The following is a 12,021-nucleotide window of genomic DNA, read 5'->3' on the forward strand; positions in this document are numbered from 1 at the left end:
AACTGGCAGGCAATTGAGGAAGACTTGCCTACATTTGTAAGGGAAGATGTGACAGAGAGGTCTTGTTTGAAAGGTCTTTAAATACAAGGAACTGTTCTGTCCATCAATTCTAACAAAGAGCAGTACTACTGTATGTGACCAGACAGCTGAGGAGCTGCAGAGGAATCCAGGCATGTACTTGGGTGAGGAGGTGATGGTGGTGGTGTAGGTTCAGGATCTGACCTATTACAAATTAAGTTCTGAAAATTGGAGATTTGTGGAGATTTTAGTATCTGAAATGAATTGGAAGCTTTCTGAATCGCTTCCAAAAGTCAAGTGGTAGATAGAGGCTTATGGGGTTTTTAGCTGTAATTACTCTTCATTTTTTCAGCTGTCATATTAATATGTTGTTGTGGATTTAAGAGAGTGACTCATTTCTTTTGAAACTCAGCTTTAATATCTCAGTGTGAAAACTGCTCAGATATGCTGTAATACTTAATTCTCAGGAGTAAAACAATCTCCTCTTACATTTACACAAAGGGGCTTATTATTGTAGCAGGTTAAATCCTGTTTAGTATCTAGAGCAGGGCACAAGCTGCCAAAAAGATACCTGCAAGTGGTTGCTTGACTTCAGAATCATTCTTTCAAGTCTCACTCTTAGGTTTTGTGTGTGTGTGTGTGTTTGTCTGCTTCTTGTTTTGAAGTATAACCAGGATGGGTTTGATCTGACTGCTCTTGGAAAGAAGGCAGGGAACTACCTGTGAGAGAGAGCTTGAAAATAGGAGTGTTTAAAACCCCTGTCAGTGTTTACCACCGAAACCTTCAGCATCAAAGCCTGGCACAGTCCACCTAAGCAGCAGTTGCCTCCACTAGGTGACAGCAACAGTAAATTGTTTTCCCTAACACATTTAGAAAAGATTTTAATCACTGATTGTGTCACTGCATGACCCATTTTCTAGGAAACCAACCTGAGGCATCTTAAGAGGTTTGTCCTTACCTTCCCCTTCCCTGTAAACTCGGCACCTTCAGGTAGATTGAAGTGCACAGCCAAAAGCATGCTGCTGCTTTTGAAACTAACAGTCTCAGATTGTTAATGAACAAAAAAAACCCTGACAGATTGACTTGGCCATAACTGTTATACCAGCTGCAGGGACAGAGATGGTACAGACAGCATTTCAGACTCACACCTCGAGTTAAAAGAGCAGCAAAAAATAAAGTAGTTTTTTGCATTAAAGTCAATCAGCTCAGCATGGGGATTTGATATTCACTAAGACTAGGTTCATCTAACAGATAATCTGTTGGGAAGCATTAGCTTACTCCTGGCAGGATACTAGAACTAGAAATTGTCTGTTTACCATCATTAGAGTTTGTGCTAACTGCTCACCCATGTCCTAAGATAGAATCATAGAATCAACCAGGTTGGAAGAGACCTCCAAGATCATCCAGGCCAACCTAGCACCCAGCCCTAGCCAGTCAACCAGACCATGGCACTAAGTGCCTCATCCAGTCTTTGCTTCAACACCTCCAAACTCTCACCATGAAGGTATGGGAGGATAAAAATAATTCCAGTGAAATCTCCTTCATTTTCTCCAGCAATCCCTCTTGTGTATGACCTACACTAAGTATCCCTTCCCTTTCATTTAGAGTGAATATTAATCAACCCAAGCACAACTTCAGAGTGTTTCCCACTCATTCATATTCACCAGCTTGACCATCACTGCTAAAGAAGGTTGATTATCTGGGTTTGGATTTGGGCTGAGGTTTAACACAGCCCTACTTATAGAATCATAGAACCATAGAATCAACCAGGTTGGAAGAGATCTCCAAGATCAGCCAGTCCAACCTGGCACCCAGCCCTATTCAATCAACCAGACCATGGCACTAAGTGCCTCATCCAGGCTTTTCTTGAACACCTCCAGGGACGGTGCCTCCACCACCTCCCTGGGCAGCCCATTCCAATGCCAATCACTCTCTCTGACAACAACTTCCTCCTAACACACAGCCTGTACTTTCCCCGGCACAACTTGAGACTGTCCCCTTGTTCTGCTGCTGGTTGCCTAGGAGAAGAGCCCAACCCCACCTGGCTACAATGTCCCTTCAGGTAGTTGCAGACAGCAATAAGGTCACCCCTGAGCCTCCTCTTCTCTAGGCTGCACACCCCCAGCTCCCTCAGCCTCTCCTCATAGGGTTTATGTTCCAAGCCCCTCACCAGCTTTGTCACCCTTCCCTGGACACCTTCCAGCACCTCAACATCTCTCTTGAATTGAGGAGCCCAGAACCGGACACAGCACTCAAGGTGTGGCCTGAGCAGTGCTGAGTACAGGGGCAGAATAACCTCCCCTTTTGTCTGGATGGATTTATTGAAGGAGATCTCCAGGTAATACAAGTTCAGAAATAACATTAATGTGCCATTCTATTTTTCCTTCTGTTTCCATTCCAGTCTCTGAACCATAAAGTGTACAAACGAGGCTGCCTTTGAGTTGCTTTTGCACCCGACCATGTAATGACAGTCAATTACCTGAACTATTATTTCCTCCTGTTGTAGAAAATCACTAATGCAAATTTAAGTCATGCTTTTGTTATGTATTTGAAGCACCCAGTCAACCCCCGGGAAACCTTGTGTGGAATGTCACCAACTCCAGAGTAATCCTCAACTGGGAGGAAGTAAGAGCAATGGAGAATGAGTCGGAGGTCACCGGGTATAAGGTAAGGGAAAACAGACCAGAAGAATGCCTGAAAGCAACCCCCTGTTTGCCTTGGCTTACCTGTTTGCAAGGCAGGAGGTCCCAGGATGGAAGACACCACATCTACACCATTTCAGAGTGGCTCCTTTGGATAGAGTTTAGACCTATTCTAACAGTATCTCATGACCTGTGGTCCTTTAACCAGTAATGTACAGTAAAGGCCTTCTCATGCATGCAGAGCCAGGAGCTGCAGGCACTGCTGCCAGCTCCTAGGATCCCACTTGCCCAGATGTGTAACACTTGGATGCTGTAACACATCTAACAACACTTACTACAACTCTGTACCACTTACCCAACTGTGCAACAGCTGTAAAGAGCCCACAGAACACAAGATTTAGCTGATGGGTACAGTTTCCATTGCTGGCCAGGTATAATCCCATCTCTATCAAACTGATAGCCTTAAATCTTACTCTTCTTGCCTATCAAGGAACATGCTGATTGTCTCAATGGAAATTCGATTGCTGCATCTACTCAGATCCTGACCAGCACACAAATGTACAAGTATTTCAGTGCTCAGCTATCTTAAGAGTGTTTAGGAGAAGAGCTGAGGCTGTTCCTGATGAGCTGCAGAAGCTGAGTCCCTCATGATGTATTCCTGAGTAAAAGATTTATGCTGAAGATCTGGCTGCTCAGTGGTCTGAGTTTACTGGCAAGAAATACCTGTTTATAGCTTAGATAAGCCATCCAGTTCCATCTATGGTAGCTGACCTGAAAACACACCATGCAGAGTTTCACACTGCTTGCTGCCTCCCTCAACACTTCCAGGTTCCCCTGTGGGTAGCAAACGTTGCTGAGCACACAAAGGTAGGCTGAGTTTTGATAAAGATGCTTAATTTTACTGAAGTAAAGCACTCAGGGGGGCTGGTTTTATCCCTGAAGGCAAAGGCCTTAACAGAACTTGGTTTGAGCTCGGGCAGGGGAGCTCATCAAGCCTTCAAGGAGCAAAGGGAGGTTGATGTTGCTTTTAAATCCCCTATCCTGCCTGATCATGCTGAGCAGCAGGCTGTGAAGTTCAGATGAGGCTCCTGCTCCCTAGTACACCAAATGCAGTTCAGTTTCATGGCAAAAGAACCACTGAGCACCTGCAGAACATCTTCCAGGCACAGGCTATGATTTTGATTACTTTTCTCCTTCCCAAACTATGTATTGGCATAAACTGATCTAGGTAATGACAGATTCCAAATGGAGGGATAATTTCTCAAACAATACAGTGTTAAGACTCTTAACAGATTCCATTATTCATGTTTTATCATTACACATCATGTCATTTTAGATTAAAGCTGCAACAAAAGGGCATGATTGATGTTACCCTCCTCCTTTCAATGCATTTCTGCCCTCTAATATCACCCAAAAAATCAGCTGTTTCCTCTCATCCCACCCTTTAAAAGTCTGAAACCTTGTTTCTAAGTAACACAGAAACTGCTGCTCAGTGTGAGCAATGTCACACTGCAGCTCTTGGCTCACCTTGCAGGTTTTGTACAGGACCAGCAGCCAGCCCAGTATGAATGTGCTGAGCACCGACAAGACAACTGCCGAACTTCTGCTGCAGTCTAATGAAGATTACATCATTGAAGTGAAAGCAACAACTGATGGTGGAGATGGCACCAGCAGCGAGCAGATCCTGATTCCCAGGCTAGCAAGTAGGTGAAAGCTGAATCCCCACTATGTCATCACATGCCTATACAGTGCCCCCAGCCAATGCCAGGACCTCCTTCGTGCTCCTCATGAGACAGAGAGAGAGGTCTCTGCCGTGGTGTGGAAAGTCATTACTAAATCTATAGTTAACACCCTGCAGATGCCACAGCTTATCCTTGCAGGAACTGAGTCCTTACTGATGGGGAGAAAAAAGAATTCATAATGTGTGTTGTATGGTAAAAAAGGTAATAAAAAGAACAGCAATGAACAGCCTTCATGCCCTTATGCATGGCAGGCTTCATTCTCTTGAGCTGGTAAATTACCCTGCAAATTGGCATGAAAAAAATCTTTTTCCCCCCTCCCCCCCTTCTTTTCCCCTTCATTCTTACCTTGAAAGCAAAAACCATTCAGACCAGTTCAGCATTCTGCAAGGCTTTGCTGTAGTTAGAAAATACTTACTGTCTTTTCCTGGGTTTTCATTGCTTGTCAGATATAAAACTCCACAATGATTTTTGCTTAGCCTGTGGGAAGAGTAACCATTTCTTTGGTCTTGCAATGACAGGATGAGGGGTAATGGGTTTAAAGTGGCAGAGGGGAAATTCTAACTAGATGTTAGTAAAGGGTTCTTTGCAGTGAGGGTGGTGAGACACTGGCACAGGTTGCTCAGGGAGGGTGTGGATGCTCCCTGGCTGGAGGTGTTCAAGGCCAGGTTCGATGAGACCTTGAGCGACCTCTTCTAGTGGGAGGTGTCCCTGCCTATGGCTGGGGGTTGAAACTGGATGATCTTTGAGGTCCCTTCCAACTAAACCACCCTCTGATTCTATAGCCATGCATTTAACCCTGACCTTTTTCATTTCTCACAGGTATGGATGCAAGGGGTTGTGGCCCATCAGTCTCGAGCATCTTCAGTGTATCCAGCTTCTTACCAACAATCCTTTCCTTGACTCTTAACTCCATGTTGTGATGATGCTTTTTTTTTTGTTTGCTGGGGGGACAAAAAAAAAACCAAGAAAGAAAGAATCTGTTACTACAGAAAAGTGCTTTTTTAAGAGAAAACTGCAGTGGTTAATGCATGTTTTTCTTCTATCCTGAAGTGTTTTTAAATTCTTTCTATTTCACTGTAGGTTGAAGTAAAACTCTCATGTAAAGTTTAGCAAATCCTTTAAAAAGGAACTCGAAAATGCCTTAATACTTGAACCAAAGGAGTTTACAGATTACATACTTCAGCTACGCCGTGAGAGAGGGAGAGCAGTGGCAACATGGTCAGCGTAAAGAGGAAGAGCTTAGTGACAAACTTGGTTCTGTGGTGACACTGAATCACTTTGGGTGTGTTCTGATGTTAGGATGACGTCGGAGATGTGGCTTTCCAGGCGGGTGGTAACACGCTGACCTAGCACCTGTCCTTAAGACATTGTCATAATCCAATAGGTTTGGATCAGTTTTCTTATTGCCCTGTATATAAATTATTCCAAATCCAGCATGAAATCAGAGAAGGAAGGTAGAGAGAAGTCCCACTATGGATATTATCCAGGCTGGGGCATTCAAGAGGCAGGGCTTCCCCTACTACCCTTAAGAACACTGACTGCATGCTGGGTGGTAACACACTGACCTAGCACCCATCCTTAAGACACTGTCATAATCCAATCGGTTTGGATCAGTTTTCTTACTGCCCTGCATATAAATTATTCCAAATGCAGCACAAAATCAGAGAGGGAAGGTAGAGAGAAGTCCCCAGGCTGGAGTGTCCAAGAGGCAGGGCTTCCACTACTACCCTGAAGAACACAGCCGTGTTTCACTGATCACAGCATGCACCCAACCTTCCTCTCCAGCAAGACATTTGCAACTTCAGTTCCCTCTGCACTCACTTTACATTTCTTAACCAGGTTCTTCATTCATAACCACATTCTCTTGCCTTCAGGATCATTCTGTTGCCCTGCTCTGAACTCCTGTCAGTGTTTCCCTAACAAAAGTGCCCAGCTGCAAGTAGTACTGAAATGCAGTTGCACCATAGCCTTACGAAAAGGGACTACTACCACCACCACCTCCCTGCCTTGTGATGTGGTGCTTCCAAATATGCAGCCCCAAATCATCTTGCTCTGTTGTCTGCACTGTAAGCTCATCCTTCATTCAGTGTTACATACATCCCTAACTCCCCTTTCACTGCTCTTGAACCGATTCAAAACTTACTTCACCTGCTCTGGCACTCTCGTGCACCCCATTACTGTCTTGGTTTTGCTAAGTTGATGGTAATACTACAGGTTGTAAGGAAAAAAAACTAGACAAAGACACTTCAGGCTTGCTGTTACAGAGAAACCTGTGTTTCCTTTCACAGCACTGTGTTAAAAATCCATTAAACCTGGTACATTTGACTTCTCTAGCTGTGAATTTAGTCCAATCAGCCATCTTCTAGAGAGCTGCCTACAGATGTGGCAGAGCAGTGTTCATGTGACATAAAAGCAAACCCTTTTAAAGACCTTTTTTTTTTCCCCTCTCTTTCACAACGTTATTCCAACCCAGAGAACTATAAAGGGAGAGAACCAGGCTTCATGAAATTATGGTTAGCACTGTAAAGAACCAAAACAAAAACCCACAAAGCTTTGGATATGCATTCAAATAGCAAATCACCTTCTTGGTATCACATCCAGATGGACATCTGTGTTGAAGCAAGCAGGACCTGTATATACTGTACATACCTAGTTAGAAATGGCTAGTTGCTTTTCAGTGTGGCTAACCAGTGGTGTTTGCAGACACTTACTTGCAAATGGGGTGGGGGGTAGGGGTGGGGTGGGTGGGAGATGGAAAACCAGGTGTTACTAGTCAGTGTATAGTTATGTCCCATGCAACAAAGGGTGACTCTTTCTATTCTCAGCTCACACCATTCTAGTCCCTGTCCTGCCACTTCCATGTGACAACACTGTCTTCTTTAATTTCTAGTTATATATCTCCATGAGATATGTGCCCAGGACTTTGTTTCATATTGAAAAGTTTGAAATTTATCCTTAAAAAACTTCCAGCTGTGTGTGTATCCTATGGTTATCTGTATGCATTTTTTTCTATTACTCTAATAAAATATTTATTACATTGAGGGAGACCAGAATATTGCAAAGTATTGCTGCTTGCTCTTACTAGATGTCTGCACAGATGGGGAGTACTGCAGTTAAAAATGATGCTTACTTGTGTGTCCTGAGCCTTCTGCTCAGTAGATCTCCATTGTCTACAGTCTGCAACTACCTGAAGGGAGGTTGTAGCCAGGTAGGGGGTCAGCTTCTTTTCCCAGGCAACCAGCAAGAGAATGAGGGGACACAGTCTCAAGTTGTGCCAGGAGGAAGTTGTTGGCAGAGAGAGTGATTGGCATTGGAATGGGCTGCCCAGGGAGGTGGTGGAGTCATTGTCCCTGAAGGTGTTCAAGAAAAGCCTGGATGAGGCACTTAGTGCCATGGTCTAGTTGATTGGATAGGGCTGAGTGCTAAGTTGGACTGGATGATCTTGGAGGTCTCTTCCAACCTGGTTGATTCTGATTGTGTTTGAACTAACTGGCACTGGTTATAGGAGTGGCACTGAGGATAGGAGTGGTTTCCCTCCCAGTACCTTTGCTGCTGAAAGATTAAAATCCCAACCCACTTCTCCAAACCTACTTACACAGAACACAGGGCAGGAGGGTGAAGAGGAGCAAGGATGAAAATGTGTCTCAGTTATGGCCTGGAGGAGTCAGACATCCACGGAGCAGGGACCCAAGGTTGTCCTTGAGCTTCTGAGCTGCCCACTTGGTTTGCAGCACGACGGGCAAAATGCCACCTCCCTTCCCTTAGCTTCATTTCCCATTTATCCAGCTAGGCTGTTTCCTCTGAAATTAAAAACCAAACCAATAATGAAATGATACTGAGGAAGAGGTTGTTCTTTATAATGATGTATTTAGTCTATCACTAGTTAGCATGAAGTTGCATGGCATGGCCTCTTTGCTCATGCAAACTGTATCTTCTTTCCCATAAAGCCCAAGACATTCCAACACTAAAAAAGCCTCACCAGGGTCATGGGCAAAGCAGAACTATTTCATGCTTGTACAGCCTCTCTTCTCCCTGCAACTGAGCTGATCCAGATGCTGCAGTAAGGGTTAGTGATAATAATCCCAGCACCTTTCCAAGTGCACACAGAGAGGCAAGACTGAAGCAATTCTTCTTGAGCAAATGGTGATTTGCCTTTCAAATGGTTGTAGGTGGACACCTGCCCTGCTCCTTCTTTAAACTGATCTCTCTCTTCCTCAGCTCATGTTAATTAATTCAGTTGATATTAGCATTTAGTTGTGGTAACAAATCTTACCTGATTCTGCAGGGAGAGGTGGGGAAATAAAAAGTTGTCACTGGGAAACAGGAGGAAAAGGTGAAGAGCCAGTCAAAGGTAAGGTGAGAGGCCCCTAAGCCAGCCTACCTCTTAAAGGCTTTTCCAGAGCAGCTTCTGTGGCTAACCAAGATCAGAAATCCAGACCTGGGGAAAAAGAAAAAGGGGGGGAAAAAAGAGTAAATAAATCAAAGATAATGAAAAAGTGTGAATAACATCACTTGTGTGCCTGGAACTGGGGGTGGTGGGATAGGTATTTCCACCATCCCACTTGTGCTTGCACCAGAAATAGCCACCACTTTGTCACTCACAGCTGCTATTATTTGAACTCCAGGAGGATGAGTCACAGTATTTAGGAAAGCACTGCTGTGAAGAGTGTGGGGTTTAATACCTTACCCTAAAATGTAGCTGTTCCTTCACACTGTACAGTGATGGGGAAAGCTACCAAAGGCCAAAGCTGAGCAGAGCTGGAGAAGGGGGGGGAACAGAGGAGTGCTGGGATTTGGAGGTCTGGAGAGTGAGGGCTGCTTGTTAGGTTATGATTAGGGAATGGGCTTAAAGATTCTCACCCCAAGATTTGCTTTCTGAAAGGTTTCTTCTGCCACCTGAGCCATGTGGAGGTTTTTCATTCTGTTTGTAGCAGGAGATGGCAGAACACACACACACACACACACACACACACTCTGTGCTTCTAGTGGAGTTGGAATAAGAATTTAAACCAAAACCACAGACAGCTTTTTCCTTGGACAGTTTACTCCCAGATAAGTTGGGCACACGCAGGGTCCTCTATGAACCACAGAGGTTGGAAGAGACCTTTGAGATCGTCCCTAGAGCTTGCTATGCCACACTACTGCTGTAAATACAAACTAAGTTCAAAAGTTCCCTTTAGCCCTAAGAAACATTTGGACATCTCCATTCTCTCCATTAATTTGCCTTGTGCTGGTGGCACACAGACGTGGGCTGTGCCTGTCAGCTTATGTATGTTATGTCTTAATAACAGGCAATAAAGCAAGCTGTCCTGCGTGAGGGAGTGCATTAACCTGACAGCTCTCTGGCTTCAATAACAACCAAATATTGTGAAAATAAACCGAGTTTGTAAACAGGCACAGGCTCTCTTAGGAAAAACAACCTCCTCCCTTGTTTTGTGCTAATGCTTTGAACTCCTGCAAAGCAATAAAAACCACCCAAGGATGTGTTTAGTGGAGATGGATCTAGATGGAAGCTCGTGGTGTTTTGTTCTGGCTGCTTGATAAAAAGAGGCATCCCTTCTCTTTAAATCTGATGCCTAGCAAAGTGCAAGCTGCAGTGTGACAGGGGGGGATGGCACAGCTCTTCACTGGGGCTCCAGCTCTCTTACCCTCTGAGAGCACAGCTTTGCTGCAAAGACTTTTGCAGCTTAAGAGAGGGAACTACTGGAGGAAGTCCAGCAGGGAGCCTCTGAGATGATGAGAGCACCTTCTGAGGAAAGGCTGAGATGTGGTTGCTTAGCCTGGAGAAGAGCAGACCGAGGGGAGATCTTATTAATGCTAATCAGTGTCTAAAGGGTGAGTGTGAGTAGAATGGAGCCAGACTCTTCCTGGTGGTGTCCAGTGACAGGCCAAGGGGCAGTGGACACAAATTGTAACACAGGAGGTTTCATGTAAACATAAGGAAAATAATTCCCTACTTTGTGGGTAGCAGAGTACTGGAACAAGCTGCCTAGAGAGGTCATGGAGTCTCCATCACTGGAGGCATTCAAAATCCACATGGATGTGCTAACCATGTGATTTGCTTTAGGTGACCCTCCTCTAGCAGGGAGCTTGGACTAGATGATCTTCAGAGGTCCCTTCCAATCCCAGCATCTGTGATTCTGTGATTCTGTGATCTGTGACTTCTCACAGCGCGTAGCTGCCTCCCTGGCGTGTGTGCAGCTTGGGTCTCTCCAGGAAGCACGATGTGCAGCCTGGAAAAAGAGACCTTTGTCTCTAAGCTTAACTCATACTTCAGCAGCCTCGGCAAGCAGAGCCTTGCCTGCACCCTGCGCGTCATGGGAGCTGCTTCTCTCTCCCCTTTGGCTTGGAAGCCCCTCCCGGGGTCAGCAAGGCGCCCACATCCTTGGCTAGCATCACTGGGCACCACCACTCCCGGACAAAAGGCTGGCTGCAGGATGAGGAGATGCAGGCAGCTGCTCCCTTGGCAGCCCTCCCAAAGACCAGCACGTCCCCTTGCGCTGTCCTTGGCAGAGGACATCCTCACCAGCACAGACCTTGAGTCCTCCGGGGAGCAGCACAGCCGCTGTCCTGCCTCTCCGCAGGGAACTGCTGACGGGAGGAGATGTGCTCAGAGCGTGTGTGTGTGTGTGTGTGTGTGTCTGGGCACAAGTGCACCCCCACAAACACACATCGTTGCCAGTCTGAAACAACCTCCACTTTTGAGTCTATTTCCTTTTCCCCTCTTGCTGGCAGTGGCTGTGCATTGCCAGTCCTCTGACTCTCCTGCATGAGGTGCATCCAGAAGTTCCCCTCCCCAGCAGTTTGGTATTTCCATGAACTCTCCTTTCAGGGCTCCTCTCCATCAGCTGCAGCTGCCATGTTGCAGTGCTGCAATGGCCTTATTGGCATTCCTGCCACGCTCTCCATTTGCTTTGGTTTTGAACTCTCTGGTTTGAGACTTTTCAGTTTGTGCATGACAGTCTTTTATTATTACAATTTCACAAGACCTTCATGTGCATCTCTCTTTTGTTTATTCCCATCTCTAAGGGTCAGTAAAACTTGATAAACTCATTTGGTGTTAAATTTCTCTTCTCAGGCTCCTTGCTGAGCTATTTGAGGTCAAGAAGTAGCTTTGAAAGTCTCTCCTTTTTTTTAATGCACAAATACAGGAGCCATGCCAGTAACCCTATGGAGCATTACCAAGACACTTTCTTCCCAATGTACCCAAGATTATTTCCTTACCCTTTAAGAGCATAATTAGTCCTGCGAGGTCTGGACCATGTCTGCTCTCTGTGCTGTGCTCTTCATTCCATCCCAGCAATTAATCCCCTTTGGGTGGGAGAACATCAAGGCACTGGCAAATGCTGCACAAGGGAGAATTAAAAGAGCATCCTGTTAGGAGCCAACAGAAAGGGTGCAGCTTCAAGATACTCATTAATTTGGCCCATGATTAAACTCAAAGCAACTCCTAGGACAGGGGGACACTGCAGAATTGTCCATCAGGACTGAGCAACTTTCATCAAGTCCAACCATTAACCCAATGCTGCCAAGTCCACTGCTAAGCCATGTCCCTTGACACCACAACCTACCTGGCTTTTAGATGCCTCCAAGGATAACCATTCAGCCACTGCCCTGGG

The 12,021-nt window shown here is 45.4% G+C and overlaps 1 protein-coding gene and 1 long non-coding RNA gene across 3 annotated transcripts in view; one reads left to right on the plus strand and one right to left on the minus strand.

Annotated features, from left to right (window-relative positions):
• The window catches only part of LOC135182289 (contactin-3-like), a 163,999-nt gene extending 156,556 nt beyond the window's left edge, over window positions 1-7,443 (plus strand). For both annotated transcript variants that reach the window (XM_064156187.1, XM_064156188.1), the window contains exons 19-21: window positions 2,573-2,685; window positions 4,195-4,363; window positions 5,222-7,443. In XM_064156187.1, coding sequence (XP_064012257.1) covers window positions 2,573-2,685; window positions 4,195-4,363; window positions 5,222-5,322 — 383 coding nt within the window. In that variant the 3' untranslated portion in view covers window positions 5,323-7,443. The remainder of the gene's footprint in view (window positions 1-2,572; window positions 2,686-4,194; window positions 4,364-5,221) is intronic.
• A 569-nt stretch (window positions 7,444-8,012) lies between these two features.
• LOC135182290 (uncharacterized) lies at window positions 8,013-11,743 on the minus strand. The gene is made up of 3 exons (XR_010305145.1): window positions 11,627-11,743; window positions 8,784-8,840; window positions 8,013-8,202 (listed from the first exon to the last, which is right to left on the minus strand). It is a non-coding gene; the product is annotated as an uncharacterized LOC135182290 (long non-coding RNA).
• Window positions 11,744-12,021: the final 278 nt, after the last annotated feature.

This window comes from Pogoniulus pusillus, chromosome 16 (assembly GCF_015220805.1).
Source record: "Pogoniulus pusillus isolate bPogPus1 chromosome 16, bPogPus1.pri, whole genome shotgun sequence".
NCBI lineage: Eukaryota > Metazoa > Chordata > Aves > Piciformes > Lybiidae > Pogoniulus > Pogoniulus pusillus.